The sequence below is a fragment of the Cynocephalus volans genome, chromosome 7 (genome assembly GCF_027409185.1).
Source record: "Cynocephalus volans isolate mCynVol1 chromosome 7, mCynVol1.pri, whole genome shotgun sequence".
In the NCBI taxonomy this organism is placed as follows: Eukaryota; Metazoa; Chordata; class Mammalia; order Dermoptera; family Cynocephalidae; genus Cynocephalus; species Cynocephalus volans.
The window spans coordinates 84,013,576-84,037,538 of NC_084466.1; the positions used below are offsets into that span (position 1 = coordinate 84,013,576).

General features: G+C 42.9%; 1 protein-coding gene across 1 annotated transcript in view; it reads left to right on the plus strand.

Annotated features, from left to right (window-relative positions):
* Window positions 1-23,963, plus strand: part of ATP8A2 (ATPase phospholipid transporting 8A2) — a 584,662-nt gene that overhangs the window by 64,799 nt on the left and 495,900 nt on the right. Inside the window, exons 2-4 of the mRNA XM_063101556.1 lie at window positions 17,093-17,210; window positions 17,389-17,533; window positions 17,626-17,718. Of these exons, the coding sequence (XP_062957626.1) occupies window positions 17,093-17,210; window positions 17,389-17,533; window positions 17,626-17,718 (356 nt within the window). The remainder of the gene's footprint in view (window positions 1-17,092; window positions 17,211-17,388; window positions 17,534-17,625; window positions 17,719-23,963) is intronic.

The following is a 23,963-nucleotide window of genomic DNA, read 5'->3' on the forward strand; positions in this document are numbered from 1 at the left end:
TTTCCTTCACTGAAATAATTCTATTTAAGTGCTTTTCTCTCCTTGTAAACTTATGACTGATTTTTATGTCCACTTGGCTATGATATTTTTGTATAAGTCAAACACTAATATAGCATGCTTGAAAAAGGTGCTATTAAAAATTGATATCCTATTTAAGTTTATATTAAGCATGTAGTAGTAATTCACTGGCTATAAGAGCATTTATAGACACTGATGTATTTACACTACCATATATTGTTTTAGACATTTTATTTTTCCAATGAGATCTCAAATATTTAAAACGGAAAATATCTTCTTTAGCTTGATCAATAGATACTGAATTAAGTATGTAAGATTGATGCTTGAAAAGCATTTAATTTATCAAAACATAATAGGAAACTTTTGAGTTAAAAGTAACTTAGGTCAAAGCATCAGGACCCCTAGAAAAGTGTCATATGAACTTTTCTTAATGACTGAAAATGGTAATTGTGGGCATAAGTAATTACATTTGCTTAATTAGGGTTGTCTTTGTGATTGGGGTTTCAGGCTATTCGCTCCTTCTAACTTATGGCCTCAGGGGTTGCTGCACTTGGTAAACTCGTGTGTGTTTTGTTGTTCTGTGCCTGTTCTTGCTGTGAGCTGTCTGTCACTTCTGACTAGTGACTAGTGTGTCTGCCCATAGCAATTTTTTTTCTCTGTTTGTCTCCAATCTAAGATATGGTTGTATCTAGTTTGTTGAATCTTATTAAAAACAAGTGTAAACTAAATATGTGCCTATTTCTAAGGAAGAACTAAAGTTCTCCTGTAAGAAAAGTGTTTTGATTTTAGTGAAAACCTTTCCAATAGCAATTTGGATTTCTCCAAATGTCTTTTAGGTTTTGTTCCCTAAACCACAAGCAGGTAAGGGAGTTTGCCAGAGGGCTAAGTTATACCTAGGTGAAATGTTAGTACTTCTTTTTAGGGTGCAGTGATTTGTGGTACAGTTCTGTCTTCCTTGTTAAGTTTTCCTTAAGCTGGTATTGAAATTATGTTTCCTCCTTTAGATACAAGCTGCAGGTTTAATTGAGTGGGGAGGTCTGTGACAGGAGAACGGGAACTGGTTTGGTAGTTGACAAGTAGGAAACACATGAGGGGTAAGATAATTATTAATAATGAAGTTGTAACTACTACACAAGCAGTGTCAAATAGAAACATTAATTTAATTTAATAATATATTTCATTTAACTCAATACATTCCAAATATTATTTCAGTGTACAATCAATATAAAAAATTATTGAGAAATTTTAAATTCTTCTTTTATGCTAAGTCTTTGAAATCTGGTGTGTATTCTACACTTACAACATATCTCAGTTTGGACTGGCCACATTGCAAGGGCTCAATAGTCATGTATGGCTAATGGCTACTATAGTGGACAGCACAATGTTAGGCTTTGTTTTTTTTTATCTGATCAACATTGTTCTTAATATTCAAAATAAATTGATAAGCACAAACTGCATTCTAGGTGGTGATAGTTCACAGGTACCCATGTTAATGCACTTTGGACAGCTATAATGAAATAATACTTCATAGGTTTTGGTCTTCGGTTATTCATGACTATACTTACCAGTACTCTAGCCTGGGTTTTTATACTTGTTTGGGTAATCGACAGAGGATCTTTGTGATGGAGTGACTCACAGTGACACAAATTTGATGGCGATCTTAAATATAGTAAATATTCTTCAACATGAACTGTGCATACACAGCAGGAACAGAAGAGTTCATTGGGTTAGTTACTGCAATACGCAAGTAACTTTTTTGTGCAAAGAAAACATAGGATTCAATTTACAATTCTAAAATACAGGAGTAATATGGTTGGAAGGGAGTGCTGGACATGGGATGCCCCTGACAATGTGAAACACAAAACCGAGGCTCATAAGTGGACCAGGCAGAAGAATCACCGATGGAGTATAAAGTACATACTGAGAAATCCTTGAGAAAAATGACTCTGGACAAAAAGAAAGTTATGTAAACCTTGCAGCAATGTGGTAGCTGAGATTTAGATATTTAAGGAATGCTCTTATGGCATTGTAACTTTTCTATTTGACAAGTACAAACATATCTGTTAATAGAATCTTTGATAAAAAGCTTATGAAATAATAAGCTAATAATTTTATAAATTATAAACTTAATATATAGATAAAATAAATATAAAATAATTTATAGATAAGGTTTATATTAAGCTTATTTATAAATTATAAATAAATTTATAATATAATAAGCTTAATTCTATTATAAATAAACTTAATTTACAAATAAACAAAAGTGATACAAAATAATTTATAAATTAGCCTTATTATATTACTTTTATAAATACTTACAAAATTACAGTATCTTTGTTAGTTGCTTCTGATACCTCTCAGGAGCACATTAGTGTTTGGGGCTTGGGAGATTAAGAAATTCGTTCTTAGGTTTCATCAGGCTGGAGGTGGGATTGTGACTCTGGGTTAGACTCGAGTTCATTATGACATCTGGTTATGTGATGAGATAATTCTGTTAACAGTGTCAACGTCAGGTGCGCGAACTTTCCAGAGAGTTTGGCAGCTTTGTATATGCTGGAAGGCTGAGTTGTTAAGCTAAGGGAGCAGGCTTGTGACAGGTATGAGCCTTCCTAACAGAGGGGATGAAGGGAGGGCCGGATCAGGCACATGTGTTACCTGGAGTGAGGCTCACTATGGGTGCTGACTTGCTGCTCACGGCTTGGAGTTGCACCTTATGTTCCCTTCGAGGAATTCCTTTTTGGGGGATTGGTTTTGGGTTTAGAGACCCAAATGATAAGGCATCAGAGATGTGAGGTTGCAGAAGAAGGGAGCTCCAGCGGAGGTTACTGTGAAAGCTAAGGCCCTGAGGTAGGAATGAGCTGGACCCTGACAAGGGTCGGAAGAAAAGCAGAGTGCCTGGGTATAGCGCTGTGGCCCACGATGGGGCATTGGCTCTCTGCTCAAAGTGTAATGGAAAGCTGGCGGACGGTTTTGAAGAAGTGATGGACCAGATCTGATTTTACATTTGAAAAATGTGACTGGCTCTCCTTTGGAAAGCAGGCTGTCGTGGGGTAAGAGTGAGAGGAGGCTGAGCTAGGAAGCTCCTGCAATGTCCAGGTGAGAAACGATGGGAGAGGATCTCGGGTCGAGGGGAAGAGAGATGGTCAGATTCAGTTGTCTTTTGGGGGCCAGGAGTGGGAGAGAAATGTTAGGATTTCCTGACAGACTAGATGTGGGATTGAAGGATAAATAAAAATATTTGCAGAGTAATTGCAAGGGAGGATGCTGGACTGTTCCTAATTCAGGTCAGTCATTACTGGGGAGGATTTTATTCTCCCACAGTATAATGCTAGAGATTCTGGGGAAGCAAGATAGGCCTTAACTTCAAGGACCCTAGAAGAAGGAACTGTTAAAGGAATTTTCGAATTGATTAAGAGTGGAGGGAGAACTAAAGCCAGTACACAGAGAACTTTCGACAGAGGAGGGTATCCAGAGGAAGGCTGGGATTTGAGAGTGGAGGAAACAGGGAGCACAGTGAGTACTGCTGGCTTTTGTGGGTTTCGTCCCCTCTTGTCCAGGGGGTGAAACATGAAGTTGCTTTTTCTTCATACCCGTCACCATCATCGCCATCATCATGATCTATTTAAATTGTGTCTTTGAATCTGATACCATCCTAGGCCCGAATTACATAGGCCACGATCACCCTAACATAGGCTGTCCTGGGGGGAAAGGCACCATCAGCCAGGACGAGTTTCTGTACGTGCTGTGTGGTCAGGATGGTGTTTCTGGTTGCCTGAAAGGAGGCTGAGAGGAGAGATGTTTGAGTCTAAGCAACACCCTTATATATCCTGAAAAAATTAATGACTTTTAAATAAAGCATCTCTAACGAAGATTTAGAAGCAATCCGTATAAAACCATGTACTTCGAAAGCGTTTGTATTTTATTTGCATTTTTTTAATATATTTTTAAAATTGAAACAGTTGATTGTATCTATCTGTGGGGTACAGCATTGAATATCCATACCTTGGTGCAATATGTGATGCTCAAATCAGGATAATTAGCATATTCAACATTATACAATGTAATCAATTTTCATGGTCCTTTACCAATTGCTCCCTTACCCCCTCTCCATCTTCCTTTCCCACCTCTGGAAACCTCAGTTCTGTTCCCCCCTTTTGAAAATTCAACATGTTATTGTGATTGTTTTATCTTTCTTTCTTTCTTATGTTATTTATTTTTTTTAGCTCCCACTTATAAGTGAGAACATGCGGTATTTCTCTTTCTGTGCCTGCTTATTTCACTCAAAATAATTTTCTCTTAGTTCATCTATGTTGCTGCAAATGACAGAATTTTCTTCTTTTTTATGGCAGAGTAATATTCCATTGTGTAAATATACCACATTTTTTCCTTATCCAGTCGTCTGATGATGGACATTTAGGTTGGTTCTATTTGCATTTTTCTTAAGGGGTGTGTCTTAAAATAAATTCAAATAATCTCATCTCTCACTCTGGTATTTGAAGCTACTGTGGGTGATTTCCATGCATGTAAGGGCTAAAAGACCAAGAATTGAGTCATGTCTTCATGGAGTGTGTATTTCTAATACTGTCTCCCTAAACATTTGAAGTACTTTGCTGTGGGTTTACCTTTCTGTTTGCCATGCTGCACAGATACTGTGAAATGCGTCACTCTGGGGTCAGTTATATGGTCTTTTAATTTCTGGTGCTCTGTCCTTTGTGGCAGGCTACTTCTGTAAGTGCTGTGTGCATTTCTCTAGGCTTGCCACTGGTGTGTCTCTCATGGACTCACTGCACAGCACTTGTTCAAGTGCTGTTGTTGTTATCCAAATAAAACCAGTGATGTTCTCTCCGAGACAAGTGGAAGGGCAAGCTGGACCTGGAGGGGAGCTGTCAGCTCGAGGCCTGCATTAAGCAGACACTGAGATGGACTTAGGAGTAGGAGAGTTTTACTGGGGACAATGCCTATGGAAGACAAAGGTGGGGAAGGAGAGGGATTGAGCCAAGAAAGCCTTCATGTGGCAATGCTGATCTGGGGACCTGTGGCAGAAAAGAGAGAAGGAAGCAGAGCCAGGCTGGGAAAGCCCCCAACTGCAGTGCCCATCTGGTGGGAACCTCCTGGACTGGGGCTGTCAAATTACAGCCTGCGGCCTGGTTGCCATCCCAACAATGGCTTCGGCTACTTGTAGAATTTTAAGAAATACTCTGGTCTTAAGAGCATCATGTTTATTGACCTTACAGTGGCTGGTGTTTTGCATTTATAAGTCCATTTTGTCTGTGCTTGCATGAAGTTCAGTTTCAGAGGGTGTTCCTAAATTCTGGAGGGATAAAATCCCTTGATTGGTGCTATTTCCACAGCAGCGTCTCCTGATGCAGGTGTGTGGACCAGAGTCTGTCCACAGAAAAGAAGATTGCTCTGGACATAATACAAGACTCTGGCTATGGCTGTCCTTGCTGCTAGTGCATTAGCAAAGAGTTTGCACAATGGAGTGTGCCGTAGGAACTAAATCATAATCCAAGATTGTATGTCCAATGTTACTGAGAGCTTGGAACCATTCTGTCGCGTGTCCAAAACACTCAAGCTGTTTGTAAGTAGGAGTGCCTTTGGCAGAGTGGTGAACTCTTCCCCAAAAGCAGTAGGTGGTGCTTTTATTACTTGGGCTTCTACTTCCTATATTCACAAAATTGTTGGTCATAAGTCTATCATACTATACAGATGTTATATTTGGTGGTGTTAACTTTCCAATTTCATTTCATAGTTCATTGATGAGAAAAACATTTCATTCAAGAGGGAACTAATTATTTAAATGATGAGAAATTCAGTTGGTTAAGGAAGAGAACTAGGACATGCCAGGCCTCTTGCCTGTCCTGTCCCTGCTGCCAGTCACTGCCAGGCCCTGTTCATTCATTCCTTCCACCTGCTCCTAAGGTCAGCTGCTGCCCTCAGACATGCTGGGCTGTCTAACTCATTAGCAGAGACCCTTCCTTTGTGTGAACACCTTACGTGATTTGTATCTCTTATGGCCTATCTTATTCTACAGCTGTGTAAAGTTGTACATTTCCACTGCTAGGTCATGTCAGTCTCTTCTACTCGGTCCGTAGAAACTGTTTTTCCATTCTCTCCTCTCTGCTCTCCTCTTCACAGGAAGTGCACAGCTGGGAGCGTTTGTCCCTCCTGTGCATCTGTCTGGGCATGGAGCAGAGCAGAACGCTATCCTGAAGGAGATGGTGTGCTGGGAAGCTGTTCGTGCAGCATCACTGCTCACGGCTTTGTCGTGCTGCCCAGGCTGTTCTTCCATCCTGTCCCTTTGGAAGCCATTCGATGAAGCTCAGTTGCTGACTTTACAGTGAAAGTCATCCTTACCCCCTCCAGTCAGTTCCCTGCCCTGCCCCACCCCTTTCTGCCCCAGCTGGAAGCACTAGTCTTTCTCTTTGTCGCTAAACAACACTCTAGGTGTCTCCTTCCATCCCACAGATGCCGAGAATTTTAAGATCAATAAAGCACAACCCATACCTAGACAGTTGGAGATCTTTTCAATTGGAAAGGCAGGCACATAGCAGAATAATTACAATATGGAAATTCAAAGTCTGAGAGAAAGTCCGGGTGAGAGGAAACACGTCACACTCTGCTGCGTTGGTTATTTCTGCACTGGTCCGTTTCCCTGCCAGATGACAAGCTCTTTGAAGGCAGGGGGAGGGTTTTTGACTTCTGCATTGTGCACACAGAATGCCCCAAATTTCTGGTGAATGAATGACTTCCTGGCTGCCTTAACCTTTTTGCTTGCCTCCTTGATTTAGTGAATTTTTCTACATGTTCCTGACTCCAGGTGCTTTAATCTCCAGTAGCTGGGATGTGGCTTTCTTGGCTTAAGGACCTGGTACCATCATTACTGCCACCACTAATGCCCATAAGTCTGGAATGGCTATTGGGATATTTTCTGTTTTGTTTTGTTTTAATTCCTTCCTTCCTTCCTTCCTTCCTTCCATCCTTCCTTCCTTCCTTCCTTCCTTCCTCTGCTCCTTTCCTTTCCTTTCCTTTCCTTTCCCTTCCTTTCTCTTCCTTTCCCTTCCTTTCCTTTTCCTTTTTTAAATGTCTAGACTTTGGGAGTATACTTTTATTTTTAGGGGGGAAAAACCCCCAAGCCTAATAAGGATAAAAGAGTCAGTCAACAGATTCTTGTCTATTTTAGCAAACTCTTTGAAACCTCTCCCCAAATTACTTATAGACTCTCAGAGTAACAAACAAAAAACTCAGCATGTGGGTTGCTTAATTGCTCCTTGCTCCATTTTTATCTCTGAAATGAGTGTGCTCCTCATTGAGTGTTGTGAAGATTAGGTGGGTTTATAGAGAGAGAATGCCGAGAATAGTGGTGGTCTCAACAAAAGACAGCTGTGCTTTTTATCGTGATTATTTATGACCCTAGTGACGTGACGAGGACAGCTAATTGATGTGGTGACACTGCACTGGTCAGGCATGCTGAGGATGCTGATGACTCCATCTGCATCTCCTGGGCAAGGCTCTTGCTTTCTAAAGATTTTCCTCATATTTTAAGCTTTCTCACTTCTGCGTCTGAGAAGAAAACGTGATACACAAAATGTCAAGTCAACAAGAAAGTCAGGAAAAGCCGTCGTGCTGGAAAGTGTATTTTGTGCTAGTGCAGTTGGTAATAAAGGGGAAGGAGGTGGCCTTGGTGTCGATCTGCTCAGACCTGACAACTTGTCTTCCGAAGGTTGTGCTAAGATTGTTGATGGGAGTGTCAGGTTTGTGTGACCAGTGATGACAAGCAAACATGACAGGCTGGCTTGCATGTGAAACTGGGTGATAGGTGAAGCAAATGAATGTGACACGTGAGTTCCATCTGCTTGGAGCCTCAGCCTCCCTGGGGGAGAAGGAGGAATGTCAGGAGAAACATCAGGGCGTTTTCATCTCCTGACCTTCGAAAGTAGCAAGAACAGCTAGGCTTTCCTTCCTAAGGAGCCTTCGTAGATTGATCCCCCCCACCTTTTTTTTTCTAGTCATATTTATGATACAGCTTGGATGGCTTGACACCCAGCATTTTCCATGCTGAAGAAGAGATACCTCAGTGGGATTTGTTGTTCTTGTTTGTTTTTGTTTTATTTGTTTTTTTAAATTGATTATGCATATTCATGGGGTACAAAGCTGACCGTCACCACCTGTGCCCATACTACCAGCATGCCCCTTACCACAAATTGCAATTAATCCCCGTGTCCCCCGCCCATTACTCCCCAACCTCTCTCCCCCTCCTCCCCCTCCTCCCCCTCAGCGGGTTTTTAAAGGGTTGTTTGGAATCTGGAAGGAGCCGCATGAGGGAAGTACACTGAAAAGCTTGCCTCTGTTTTGGATCTTCGGGAGGTGGAAAGAAGAGCCGTGGGAGAACAGAATGCAGTGGGGTAAGATTGACTTCTCTCTGGGGCAAGTTTCCCCATCAGACAGGTGGGGTATGTGGGATATGTGAATATAGTACTGAGGGGCAACAGGAGGTTTCATTTTCCTTAACTGCCCACTTGTATTTTCCGTGTGGTCTGGGGGCAGATTTGAAAGCTCCTGGGCCTTCCAGGGGCCCAGCTGGCAGGGCTGGGGCTAGCTGGCTGACAGCAGGCTGGATGGAGAGCAGGGTGGGGGGTGCTGTGGTCCTGGCAGGGGGCCCAGGTGGGGCAGAGCCATCTAGGAACACTAATGCCCTGTGATACAGCCGAGCCAGACGTGCCAGCAGGGCACCCGCGGCATCACTCTGTAGCCCAGAGCAGGCAGAGGCTCCGATACCCAAGGATCCCACCTCTTCCCACACCCCATTCCTCCCTTCATTTTCCCAGCACCTTCTCAAGGAAAGAGGAGGTTGGAGTGATTTGGGAGCTAAAGCATCCTTATTCAGGAAAGACCGAATACCACTTAGGTGAACTTTTCTAATTGGACTAAGCTCCAAACGAAACTGGACATTTTCATCTTTTTCCACCTTGCTGTTGGGTTTTGCCTTAGGAGGTGGGTCATATTAGTTGCAGATTAAACTTAAGGAGTTACATTTTTCTCTGTCCACTTGAGACAAAATGTGGAATTTTGCATTCACTTGATTCACTCCTTGAACACATTTACTGAATGTGCCTTCTGTGTCCCATTCCCTGGGGACAGGGAGGTGACTGAGATGAGCCTGGGCCCGGCCCTTCTCGAGCATATATCGAATGTTGGAAGACAGAAAATGGGCACACAGCTTGGATGGAGAGAAAGTGCAATGAAAAAAAGGACATGCAGGTTAAGGAATAACTGAGAAGCATCTAGAAGCCCTCTAGCCATGTAGCTGGGGGATGCTCAGGAAGGGCTTCTCTGGGAAAGTGATATCTAAGCTGAAGCCTGAGTGACAGGAAGGCGTTAGCAAAGCAAAGACTAGAGAATAGCATTCTAGGTAGAAGGAAAGGCAAGTACCGGGAATCTAGAAAGGGAACAGAGCTGATGTCTTTGAGGATGGAGAGACAGCCACTGCGGGTGGAGCTTTAAGTACAAGGGACGCTGGAGAGGTGGGCTGGCTCTGCGGCCAGTGCTAGTGTGAATCCACGTGCCTTTGGCCATGGTGTTGTAGTGCTTCAAAGTGCTCAGGACAGGCAAGCCACAATTTCAAAGAAAACTGTACCTCTGCTAGGATGCACTGTTAAAGACTGTTTCAATGTGGATTGAATCAGCAATGGGATTTTAAAGTTGGTGTCCTTAACTTGAGCCCCGTTTTGAGGTCCTAGAAGCAACAGAGATTATCTGTCATAGCAACAGAGGGAGTTGCTACGGAGAAGTCACTGGAATGTATTTTAAGCCTCAGCCAATGCAGCCCATATAGAAAAATACTCTTAATTGTGTATTTGAAACATAGCTTTTCTTTTGTTGTTTTCTGTTTTGTAAATGACATACATTTCCTTAAAAGCACATTTGTACTTACCTAATTTACATGATGAATTTTGATATACCTAAGGTACAAAATGGGTTTTGAGGAACAGAAGCCCAGTTTGTATTGCTGTACTTATTGGAAACAAGGCTTCACATGACCATGGGTTGACTTTCACCCACCATGCTGGAGCCAGCTAGGTGTAAATAAGGTGTTGCCAGCAAGAGTGTCTGCTCACATGCGGTCACACCTGCCACACTCTTCTCATTCTCTGCACAGCCAAGTGATGCTCACTCTTAGAAGCCTAATTCAAATGCTTCCTAATGACATCGCCCTGTTTGGTTGGCCCTATTTGTGACTGGCAGTCATCTTTGTGCATTGAATTCCTGTATTTCTTGGTCTCTTGCTACTGAAATGTAAGCTTATGTCTTAAACTGTGTACCTCTTCCTCCCCACTCCCTAGCAAAATGCTCTCTATCCCAGAGGTGCTCAATACCTGAATGGATTCAGCACCCAACAATACTTTAAATCACAGAAAGTTCATGGCCTGCTACTTCCCTTTGCATCTTCTGTATTCCTGAAAAAAAGAGCAACGAGAAAGCAATAAGTATTTGCAGCGATGAGACGTCCTGACCCCCCAGCAGTGTCACTTCTCTCTGTGTTGCTCTTTTCAATTCTTTGGTAGAAGTAGATCACAGCTGCTATATTTGGAGAGATGTGGTTTGTACGAAGTAGGGTCTTGAAAAGGGCTCTGAAATGTGTCTGCCAAGGCCGGAATGATCACGTTTTGCATTTGCACAGCATTTTCATTTTTTCTGTTTGATTAGGAGGAAAAAAAATCAGCCCAAGTGCTTCCCCAGTGGCTGAACTGCTTTTGATGTATCTGTGTTCTGGAGGATTATGAAACATCCTTGTACATGCGGGGTAGAGGCCACTGTTGAACCTGAGACTCCTCTGAGTAGGGAAATATGTGTGTGCATGTGTGCATGCATGGCTCTTTTAAAAGCTCTGTAATGATTGCGCTGGTTTTCTAGAGACATTTCTGAAGGCAGAGAGAAAACTACCTTTATGTACTTTTCAAGTATATAAAAAAATTAGAAGAAAAGACATAACTAACTTCTTAGCTCATGTAATAAAAGTCTGAATACCTACGTTTCCTAGGAAGTTTAAGCTAATAGGTGTAAGTTATTATTTCCTTGAGGTGGGATATAATCAGATTAACTGCAAAAGCACTTTGTTTATATAAGGGGTCATTTATATCTGGCCTGGGGGACCAAATCTGGCCTAAAAAGTAAGAATGGTTTTTATATTTTTACACTTTTGTGTTGGAGGAGGAGGAGGAATCATATGTGGTCCACAGAGTCTAAAATATTTACTAACTGAAACTTTACAGGACCATTTGCCAACCCATGCTTTATACAATTGATTTCCATCTTGCAGATGAAGAAACCAAGGCTCAGATGATAGCTGCTTACCAAAGCTCACAAGAAGCAGCCTGCTCTAGTGGAAGGAGAATTGGATTCAAGCTTCTGCAGATCTGGCTTCTAATCCTATCTTTCATTTAACCTAATATAATTTTGTGGGTGTTCATTAGGTTTCCTTCTGGCTCTGTCATTCTAGAGTCCACAGAGTCATGGCTGCAGTGCACTTCTAACACCACTACCTGGAGTGAGGTCAAACTTCGCAGGTGCAGGGCACAGTCCTCCATAAGACTGTCCTCACGGCAGACACCAGCCACAAGCTCTGGAACTCCCACGCCATCCACACTTCTGATCAACTGGCTACAGATTCAGGGCTTCCCGTTACCCCTCAGAGAACTCAAAAAAGCATGACATTTATGGTTATAGTTTTATTATAATGGATATATGTCAGGATCACCCAAATGGAGGGGTCTGGGAAGGTCCTGAACATGAAGCTTCTGTGTCCTCAGAATGTGTCACCCTCCTGGCACATCAATGTGAATCACCAACCAGGAAGTTCACCTGAACTTTGGCATCCAGAGTTTTTACTGGGGTTTCATTCTGTAGGCATTATTAATTGGATCATTGGTCACATGAATGAATTTGATCTCCAGCCCCTCTTCCCTGGCCGGAGTTTGGGAGGCTGGGCTGATTCACCTCTTTCAAAGTCCCAACTCTATAATCCCATGATTGGCCTTTCGGGCATGGCCAGACCCCATTCTAAAATTATCTAGGCACCCAACATGAGTCGTCTTAGCACAAACTCAGGTGTGGACTGAGCAGCCCACCATGAATAACAATGCTTCTACCTCTGGGGAAATTCCACACGTTTGAAGGCTCCCTCCCAGAAACCCAGGACAGAGACCAGACAAATTATTATACAGCAATGTCCAAGGCAGGTTGGACTCTACCTTTATTTTTCTTTCCACGGCATAACGAGCTCAGAGCTAGTTACAGGCTGACTGACTTAGGGAGACTAGGATCTGTCTTTCCCAAAACTTGCTACTTCAAGATTATGAAACTTCTTTGCCAGAGAAATAGACTAGATGGGCCTCAAGCATATTTTGGAGTTCATTTATGTATATTACATAAATTTTATAATAATAATAAAGCAATAAATAAATATGCAATATATTATTATTGTTATTGTTGTTGTTATTAATATTATTATATTTATTAGATAGGAACATATTTCAAAAACCTGTTCGGATTTTTTATGTTCTTCCCCAAAACGATCTCTGTGGAATTAGCTTATGTAATGGATAGAAACGAGGGGTTGTCCTCACTGCTCCCTGCTCACCTGCTGGGGCGACGTCTGTCACTACCCTTCCTCCAAATCAGTGATTCCCACATCCTTACGACCACAGACGCATTGTGTGTGAGATAAACGATGAGGAATTTGGGTTATTCGGTAAAATGAAAATACAGCTACTACAGTGACATGAACAGAGTGGGGAGGAGGTGAACAGGAGAGCTGGAGCTGGTGGGGGTGGAGTCACTGATGGTTCCAGAACAGTGGAGCCGGTGTCTCTGTCCTTCAAACCCCCTTTGGGCTTCTGTGGGTCGCTGGTGTGTCTGCTATAACTAGACTGCTCTCCTCTGCCCCTCCCCTATTCTTTGCCCATCCTGTTACTCATGGCCTCCTGCTGGGCACTATCTACCATCTCTCTCTGTTTCGTAACATTCTGTTCTTGCTCCAACCCTGGAAGAAGCTCTGAAGGGAGGAGGAGGACAGGAGTGCTTATTTCTGTAGTCATTCACCTTCCAGCCATTTCTGGGCTTCGTCCAAACCAGTGGCCCTGATGTTGCCATGAAGATTTTCCTCTGTTGGATCCAGCCCCCTTGGGCGTGGGTTGTGGAATCTAATGGTACCTATGCCCAAGGCATCTAAAATCTTGGGCACTCTGGGGTGATTGGTAAGTGAATAGGAATTTGTCCCTTCTCTTTAACCTTACTTGCTCTTCCATCTTACAGGGCAACACAGGTTTTCTGTGTGTTCCTCTACTGTAGTAGTTGGGATATCCAGTTATGACTAATTTATAGAATGACCATTAATTTATAGAATGTCCTGGAACCCAAAGATCCAGATGCAGCTGGGATTGAGGGTGGGGAGTGGACCCAGGATGCAAAAAGCTGTTGGGACTGTTTCTATTGCTCTCCACTCCGCTGCTTTATCTCAAAAGAAATCCTTTCTTTGCCTCTTGGTCTCCTTGGGGGGTGGAAGGTGATAATTCCAGAGATATGGAGTGTGTATGTTAATAGGTCAGCCACATGCAGAGATGGTCCCCACTAGGTCAAATGCCAAAGTTCCCAGAAGAGAGACTCTAGTGGCTCAAGTTGAACCAAATAACAGTCTCTGGTCCAAAGACCTGTGATGGGTACTTGGGACTGCACAGTACATGTATGGCTGCTGGGCTCCCTGGCCTGGATATGGGAGGGGAAGGGCTCAGTTAAGTCACTGGCTTGGCAGCTGGGTAGGCACCTTCAAAAGGCACCTACCACATTAGCCTTTTATTTATCCATTTGACATATGCTTACAGACTGCCTACTGTGTGCTCGGCATTATTCAGGGTACCGGGGATAGAGCTGTGAACAAGACAAAGTCCCTGCCCTCACGGTCTTGGCCACCAACTGTCTCGTCTGCATTTCCACATTTCAGGGGCAAACTTAGTCCTTGTCTATTTGCCCATCCTTGTTCTCTTAATTCTTTCCTTTCACTTTGGTTTCTTTCTCAACTAATAGATATTTATTGAACTCCCGCTACCTGCTGACACTGTGCCTATTTATGGGGGAGTTGTAAGCATGTACTCTCATTTTGCACAGTGGTAATTGCAAAGTGCATTAACTCAGAATTTGTCTCATGAGTCTGAATTTGAAACCTTAGTCATAGTGTGCTTCGCTGTGTATGGTACAGTGTTTTCCTTATGCAGTACATTTTCAGCAAATCCGCGTTATTTTGAAAATATTAATGTTTTTCTCCAACACAGTGTCAGGTTAAGATGAGGCCATTGAGGTAGAAGAAAGTTATTGGAGTCTTGGTGGAGGGATAGTGGTGATTATATTTCTACCTGGAAAAAGATTTCCGGGTCTGGCCCTGTTGTGCTATAGAAAAGGGAGTTGCCTGGATGCATGTGAGGTCCTTGAACATATTATTTCCCTTCATTCTGTCCTCACTACCTGTTTGTGTCAATACTTTTTTCACCCCAATATTTGTTACCCAACATTTACATTCCTGTTTGGAAAAACTGTTGTTTCCATTCTTATTTCTATCAGGGATGCTTTTTTGTCCCGTCTTCTTCAAACCCCAGTTAGCTAGTATTTCTTCCCTTTTCTGTCCCCCACATTCAATGCCTTTCCCAAAAAAGTCGTGCAGCGTTTTCTTTTGAGATGTTTCTCATGTCTGTGTTTCCCCCCATTCTCCACTCGATTCATGATTGTATCGTCTTGCTTCTCGATGACACAATTCATTTCCTGCCTGCTCCCCTCATCTTCACATTTTCCTCTCTCTCTGCTCCTACTTGCAATCGCTGCCGGGTGCCTTTCTCTCCTGCTTACACACCTTCTGTGGCTTCACATGACCTTCAGGATGAAGTTCAAGCTTCACCTGGCATTTAAGTCATCCACACTCTGGCCACAGGCTATTTTTCTCCGGGCTTCTTTTCTACTCTTTCCCTATGTGGACCCTCAGTGCTGATTTTATTTTTTTAATTGGCCCCTGATACAATTTTGTCTCCTTGGGCCTTTGTCCAAGTTCTCCCTGTCCTTACCTACCACGACCTTCTCTTTCCTGATATATACTTCACTCATCCTGTAAGGCTCTCACAGCCGTCCTCAACATCTGTCCCAACCCCCTCCCCTCCCTAAGCACAAAGAGGCTGCTGACCTTTGATCTGCTTCAGCACTTTCAAGCCCACTCTCAGTCACTTGGTCATAAACTGTCACACACTGATAAGTCACCTAAGTCACCACGGTTATATCTTCACACCAATTAAATTAGTTAACATTCTTGAGGGCAGGAGCCAGATTCCTTATTTCTGTGTTTCCAGCGGCATCTAACTGGTGATCCTCAACTGTGACTGCCCATAAGTATCACTTAAGGAGCTTTGAAAAGAAAACACCACCAGTCAGCCTCCTTGAGGGCGGGGCCCAGGAACCAATAAGCTGTGGGCGCTCCCTCGGGGACACTAATATGCTAGGCAGTTGACATCCCTTTAGTGAACAGTCCAGGCACTGAACTACTTTGATCCACACCAGTGGTTGTAGTTTGGGCCCTCTGTGCATATCACTGCATCTCTGCCTGCAGAATTCAAAGGGACCCTTTATAAGACTAGAGTAAAAATGATTTGTTCAATTAGCAAACAGTAGTGATCATCATGTGCCAGGCACTGTCCTGGGTGCTGAGGTCATTATAGTGAACAAGGCATGTCTCTGCTGTCCTGAAGCTTATGCTCTTGGGTGCAGGAAGACAGACTATAAATAAACTCAGGTAATGATGACAAATGCTGTGGAGGAAAACAAAGCAGGGTAAGTGGGCCAAGAGAAAAGCAGTGCTTCTGTACAGGCTAGTTTCAAAAAATATTCTCTGTCTGTCTTAAATCAGCAAATGCTTTTAAACCCAGCCTTCCCTGACAGAGGACCGGAGCCCCAGCTGGCTGGCCAGCCAGTGTTGAAGTAGGGGTTCTTGCTCTCTGCTGCCTCTGGTTCATAAGGAGAGGGCAGAGCAGTGTCCTCTGGAGCCTTAGGGACCCCAGAGAGTAAGAGGCTAGAGGGAAGGAGGTGAGGGATTGTGGACAATGAGGAATAGCCAGGGCGCTGTGGGTGCGTGCTAGAGGCCAGGAGGGGAACTGGAGTGAGCTTAGCCTGTGACCAGGGACACGGCTGAGCCCCAGAGGGGGCATGGATGAAGGGAAAAGCCTTAGCCCACTTCAAACTGGATGGCTCTTCCTATTCAGGATGGAATGTTAGCTCTCAATGCCAATCTAATGTGTTGGTTGTCCCCTTCTTATGATAAGGGTTATCATCCTCAGAATTAGAAAGATGACTTAGCCAAAACTTTTTCTTTCAAGTTTCTCTATGCAATGAACAATATTCTTTGTAGCTGGGAAATGGAGGTTTATCCAAGTAGAATGTCAGTTTTTAAAATGATATGCGATGTCCACTTCTTTGATAGGTGGGAAGCACGGCAGGTGATGCAAACAGAAGGCTTCGTCCGTAGGGCATGTATTTTTCTGTGATCCTTTACCTGAGCCTCTCCCTGAAGGTCAATCTCAAGCAGGGTCGCCCCTTCTAATGAGGGACGCTGCCTTGTAGTTGGAGATGTGGGTAAGATCTGTGTGTGCGTAGCAGTGTTAGTAATGGGTCTGCCCTTCTCCATGCTGACACCTCCTCAGGTGAAGGTTACCGGGGTTTAGCTCACCCAGAGAGGTTTCACCATAGGCTGAAATCAGATCTTAAGGAGTCAGGCTGGCTTGGGTCGTAACCACAGAAACAGTCACTTAAGCAATGAAATGAAGCTCACGCGTCGGTCCATAGCTGGGGCTGGTGCAGCTACGGCACTCAGGCTGTCGGGCACACCTGGGGAGAAAAGCAGCCGGTCCCTTCACGGAGACGGTGCGGACCTTCCCCCTGGGTTTGGGCGTGCCGTGTTTGGAGCGCCGCGGTGTGCTTTCGCCGTCCCTTCTGCGTGACTGACTGCAGGGCGCATCCCCCGTGCTGTCGTCTCTCTGGTCCTCAGTGCAACCAAAGACGCCCGGAGAACCGGGGTGCGCAGCTCGATCCCCGGGACTGGAGGGGGCGCCGTGTGCCTGCCTCCATCCCGGCCCCGCCCGCAGCAGCCGCGGCCCGGGGGCGGGGCCGGGACGGGGGCGGGGCCGGGGCGGGGCCGCGGGAGGGCGGGGCGGGGCGGCGTCCCGGGAGCCTAGGTACTTAGGCGGCGCCCGCCGCGCCGAGCATCCCGCCCGCCGGCCCCCGCAGCCCTCTGGCCGCTGACTTCTTTGTGTTCTGTTTCCGCCCCGCGCCTCGACTCCGCAGGACCGGTTCGTTCTTCTACGGGCTATAAAAAGGCAGAGGATGAGATGTCCCGGGCCACGTCTGTTGGAGACCAGCTGGAGGCACCCGCCCGCACCATTTACCTCAACCAACCGCATCTCAACAAATTCCGCGACAACCAGATCAGGTAGGAGAAGGCGGTGGAGTCACAGCCGGGGAGGGGCTCCTCCTGCTGCCCTGGGCTTCCGAGCCAGCCCCCGCTCCGTCTGCTTCCTCCAGCGCCTGCCACCCCGCCCTCCCCCGAGCTTGGGGTCCTGTGAACACCGCTCTTACCTTCCTCTCCTTTGCATCTATCCTGTGCCCAGCCTGTCGGTGAGCCCTGAGGAGTTTTTATTCTAATGTCACCGAGGAAAATGAGGTCTCCCTGGGCTCCCTTCCAAGAATCTCCCCTAGTCTTGTTTTAAGCCAATTGGTAGCTCTCCTTAGCAATCTGCAGGCCGTCATGGAGGAAGGGAATGCTTTATAAGGGAATCTCACAGGTCACAAGGACTCACATTCAATTGTAAATGGTCCATGACGTTTGTTAAGAGGTCTTTATTTCTTGGGAAACTTTGCCCAGAGTTAGCAGAAAGATGGACGGAAGGTACGTTTAAATGTCTGCTTTTTGCTGGCTGCTATGTCAGATGCCTTAGCTGTGCTAGCTTAATGAATCTTCATAACCTCTTGAAGCGGGTGTTATTACCTCCAGATCAGGAAACTGAAATATAAAGATGCTAGATAATGGACTTATGGTCAAATGGCTGCTAAATGGCAGAGCTGGAAACAACCTGGCCCATCTGACTGCTGAGTTCAGATTCTTTCTGCTTTGCAGAGCTAGTTTGTTATTGTTAGTGCACTTTCAAATTTCATTAAACTTGCAGGCGTAGACAGCTTTATATCTTGGTGTGACTTCAGAGGACATAGTTCTGTGAGCTGCTCAGGTGTAGAGAAATATGGTGATTGATCAGGTTACACATAGATTACCAAGAAACCTGAATTCCAATCCACTGTTCTTTCTTGAAAGCACTAACTAAAACTTCGTTGTTGTTATATGTTTAAGTATTTCATTCACTACTTCACTAACATTTGTATACGTTGCTTAGCTTGACATCTTTATTTAGAAAGGTCTGTCTGTTGGACATTATTATACTTGATAGGATTTGGGGCAGAATAATGGTGCAAATTATGTGAATGTGATACCTTCATTTACTGAGGGAGTGTTAGATTGTGCTGGCTTTATTTCAGATTTTAAGCGTGACCATTGGGCAGCTTAGAAGAATAGTTGAGTCCCCATTCCAGAATGAGTGGGCTTGATCTAAGACACAGAGCATCAGCCACATGAATGACCACTTCACAAACTAGGGTGGCTCTACTTAAAAAGACAGATAACAAGTGCTTGGCAAGGATGTAGAGAAAATGGAGCCCTCATACATTGCTTATGGGAATGAAAAATGATGCAGCTGCTTTGGAAATAGTTTGGTAGTTCTTTAAAAGGGTCAGTGGAAAGTTACATATGACGCAGCAATTCCATGCCTAGAGAAATGAAAACATATGTCCACACGAAAACTTGTACACAAATGTTCACAGCAGGATTATTCATAATAGTCAAAAAGTGGAAAGAATCCAAATATCTATCAACCGATGAATGAATAAATGTGGTATATCTATACAGTGGAATATTATTCAGCGTGATTCATACAGTGGAATATTACTCAAAAAAGAACAAAATATGGATACATGCTTCAACATGGACGAACCTTGAAAACATGCTAAGTGAAAAAAGCCAGAACAAGGGCCGAGCCCGTGGCGCACTCGGGAGAGTGCGGCACTGGGAGCGCAGCGACGCTCCCGCCGCAGGTTCGGATCCTATATGGGAATGACCGGTGCACTCACTGGCTGAGTGCCAGTCACGAAAAAAAAGACAAAAAAAAAAAAAAAAAGCCAGAACAAAAGGCCTCATATGATTCCATTTGTATGAAATAGCCAGAAGAGGCAAATCTATAGAGACTTAAGGTAGATTAGTGGTTCCTAGGGGAAAGGGTTGGTAGAAATGGGGAAATGGGGGTTAACGTGCATGGGGTTTCATTTTGGGGTGATAGCTGCACAACTCTGTGAATATACTTAAACCATTTGGGATCCGGCACTGCTAATGCACATAGATTCATTTCTTCACACCTTCTCATATGCATTTCTACTGAATTACTTTTAAAAAGATAAAGATTATTGTTAAAAAGATACATACTGTATAAGGATATGGGAATTGAAGAGTTACTTTTCTTTTTAAACTTTACTATGTTTTCAAGTAGTATTTTTGCTTAGTTCCTTTTAATTTCTTTAAGTTTGGTGTCCATTTGTGTATGCTTAAGGCTGAGAAAAAAGTAGGGTTTTTTTTTGCTTTTTTTAAATTCTCTAGTTTCTATGGAAGGTGAAGATTTTTAAAAGATTTGGTAATGGAGCCTCACAGCTGCTCTGTCATCAAGACTGAAAGCTGACCTTTGAGACCGATTTTATTATTAGAGGGATTCTGTCCACCTGTTGTACAGTTTCATTTGTACTTTTTTGGGGGGGCGGGGGACGAGTAAGTATGGGAATGTACAGTCTGTTGGCTTGGAATAAAGTAGGCAGAGACTAGCTATTTTCTCTGTTTAAAGCTTTGTGTAAGTGTTGAAATATATCATATTAAATTTGAAATTCATACAGTTTCTGAGTTCATGGCTTACAGGGTGAGCATCAGTTTCCAAATGCACTGAATAGGGTCTAGGAAATTAAAATGTGGCCCTCGATGTTCCATAAAATGGTCTTTGAGTATTTGATTCACCTCCACTATGTGTTTGGATAGGAATTGCTAACGGTTATCAGTGACTTGTTCATTAAGGGATTGCTTACAAAGCATCCTAGCATTATAGTTTAAAGATTTTACAAAATGTTAGGCCATGTTATTTTAGCACTTTAATGTTGGTGAAGTCAAGTTTTATAAAAAATGTTTATTTTGAAAAAATAAGCCTTTTATTTTGGCCATGAATGTTTGCTAAAAGTTGATAAAGCTATTCAAAGGAAAGGTTTCATGGAAGAGAGTTGATAATGAATTTCTTTTTCTTAATTTTTCTTGAGAAAATGTTAATGGTTTTTCTTAGAGGTAAGGGAATAGAGGGTTTATGCCACTTTGCTTCTAACTGAGCTTTTTGAAAAGAAGAGACCGTGTGGGACGAATGAGGCTTGTGCTAGTCTGCCGAATCAGGGATATCTGATTTACTTGCATATTGCACACCTCAGGAGGCCTGCCCTCTCAGGAACAGAGTTCTCCCACTTATTTTCCCCCACCCCAAGTCGTGTTTTGCTTGGAACCTGTTGGATCATGGCAGTTGCCTTGTGCTTTCCTCTATGGGCAACTGGCATTTTGACTTCAGGACAGGGATTAGAGTTTGGCGCCGAGGGAGGAAGATTGTTGCTGGGCATCAGGGGAGGTTGCTGAGGGCCAACACGGTACAATTCAGGTCTGGGATTGCATGGTCCAGAGTTAACATTTGGAACTGGTGTGATTCAAGAAAGAGGCAGCGTGGGTGGGGGAAGGACTGTAGAGCAGGAACAGGAAAGTCATCTCTGGGGTTAACTGTGGCTTGGCCCCCCAGGGGAGTGCACTACATGGGAACTCCAAATTCTGGGCAATTTCTTGAATTTTGGGGAGGAACTGTGCGGTGTGCTTGGATGTCTCGCCAAACCTTGTTCTTGTTCTTGACCCTGAAAATAACACCATGTTTGATCTGGTTTTCCATTACTGAACTTTTCCATCGTTGAAGCCAATGAATGTGAAGTGTCATAATGGTGGAGAATTATGAAGTAGTCTTTTTCTTCTAGTCATTGATTTTCTAGGGCTTTAACTATGAGAAAAATAACTTTATCTCCCCTAAAAACGAGTAGTGATTAATGGTATATTGCAGTGTTCATATACATACGTGGGATTGTGTATGTGTCAACCTAACAGGATCCACTTTTTTCCTGAGTTGTACAATCATATCTCCTTTTAAATGTTTCAAATGTTTAAATGTATTATTCAGCCATCTAAAGTGTACAATTCAGGTTTTTAGTATGTTCACAGAATTGTACAATCATCATCACAGTCAATTTTATAATACTTTTTATCACCAGGAGAAAACCCAAACCCTTTAGCTAGCACCCTGTATTCCTTCTTCCCCCCCAGCCCTAAGCAACTACTAATCTACTTGATATCTCTATAGATTTCCCGGTACTGGACATTTCATACGAATGGTGTTACATCTTTTAAGTGTATTAAGTGCTTACCAAAACCTTGCTATTTAGAGGAACCTAGTGGTGAATCTTTAATTTTGTGCATCTAAATTTTCAAAAATATATAAAGTTAAAATATATTTTTCCCCAGAAAATATCTTGAAATAATTTGCTGATCAGAGGAATGAGCACTATTTATATCATCATGATCAGACATAGGCAATCTTTCTATGTGATTATCAGCATGCTATTTGACATAGTGAATTTCAAAGCTGTAACGCAGTTTTCTTCAATGTTTGAAATGAGGTCTTCAGAGCAAGTTCAGAATATTTACAGACACTTGGTTTTGAATGACTCATTCATTTCAGGCAGGCGTTTTAGCTAGCAAAAATCCTCACTAAAGCAATACCTTGAGCTTTGTGTGGTTACTGCATTTCTTCAGATTGCTTTGTCCTACAGTAAGATTTCTTTATATAAATATTTTGTTGACTTTGCCAAGGTAAGTTTAAAATAGAATATTACCTTTACAGAAAATGGAATTGGGCACTGTGTGCTAGGTTTGTACAGGATCGTTGTTTTGTAATATTATGCGGGGATCCTCATGTCTGAGAGGATATTTTTCTCCTAAGGAATGGAGAGAACAAAGTCATCTTCAATAACCAGTTTGAATGTGAATAGTGGGTATAGATGATATATATGGTACTCGTTCCAATGTCATTGAGACTGTGAGGAGGAGTGATTCTCCTCTAAGTGTTTTAAAGCTGCAGAATTTAGGTAGGATCTGTCTGGTGTTAATGCTTAAGTTGCTTACAGCCTAATAAAGAAGCAATACCAAGGTCCTGGTAAGAATCGAAACTTCCCTTTGATTCATGTAAAGATGATTGTCCTAAAAAACCAAGGTTTACATCTCTCTGATTTGAGATAACTGTCCTTGTCTAATTTGGCAAAGGTAAAAGTATATAAAAATTCCTTATGAAGAGTAATTGCTCTCAGTATCTATCTACCTTAAAATATCCTCAAGATTTTCCTTCTGTGTACGTTGTTTTTAACTTAGATGTAGATATACTTGATTAATCTCCAAGCCAGCAGCTATGTTTTCTGAACATGAACATCACAACATATTGTGATCCTTATTTTATACATACCAGTAGTGACTAATGCCATAGTAGAGTCTTGTAATTAGAACTGTCATCAGGTTTACACCCTGGACAAGGCTTTTGAGGCATCCTGCAGATGAATGTACTGAAATTGGGGGACCATTGACACCATATATTTCATATAACCATTGAATGTGTGAACTTTCTTGAGGAGTATTTTTAGAAACAGAAAAGCCTGTCAGGCTTGGGCCGGTTTTGTATTTGATGTTTCTAAGGAAACAGCAAATGTCTAGGAGAACAGACTTTTCATGGTGATTTCTTTATCAAGTTGACCCTTGTGGGAGTGGTTATGGAACAGTTTGAATTTGACCAAAGAAACATCCATGCCATTTCCATTTTTAAAAATAGATAAAGGCATTTGGTTTGAGAATTTGGGTTAGTAACTTATTTCCTCTTTCCCCTCTCCCTAAATTCTATTAATTCTTGTAGTCTTCTGTGAACTGGGGAGCATTTCTGATTCTTACTGGTAAAAAGAATTAAGCATCAAGATTTGTGAGAGAAAAGTCAAAATTTAACCAGAACTGGAGGAGAGTAAGGAGACAGGACAACTAAATGATGTATGGGTCCATGAGTTGGAACCCAGAACAGAAAAAGTACATTGGTTGAAAAACTCATGAACCTTTAATGAAGTCTGAAGTTGGATAGGCATGTGCCAGTGGTACCCTCCTAGTTCTGGTGAAACATTCCAGGAAACTGGGTGAAGAGTAGATGGCAAACTCTTACTATTTTTGCAGCTCTTCTGTGAGTTTCCGTCTTTCTGAACATAAAACATATCTTAAAATTAATCAGAAGTATCTGGGAGAGTAGGAACTAAATGCTAAACTCTTGTCTGTCAAAGACTTTGGCAAATGTTTGGGTCTTTTAATGGAAACAGACATGATTTTGAATGGATAATGGTCAGAGGAAACAAGGACCAATATCTTCATATGTTTGTCGTGCTAAGTACATGGGAGAACGTTCACTCCCTGGGTGCCAAAGAACATTCCCTAGGCTCACAAACACTTAGCGTTTGTTTGCCTGACATCTGATCTAGTGGCATAGAAGATGAAAAGTAGGTAGCAAAGTGGACTGCGGGAAATTCTGTTTTTGCTCCAAGTTCAGTCGTGTGAGCTTCTGTGTTAGATTCTGTCTAGAAAGTAGCATCTAAGTGTTTTTTCTCCTACTTATGGCTGAGTC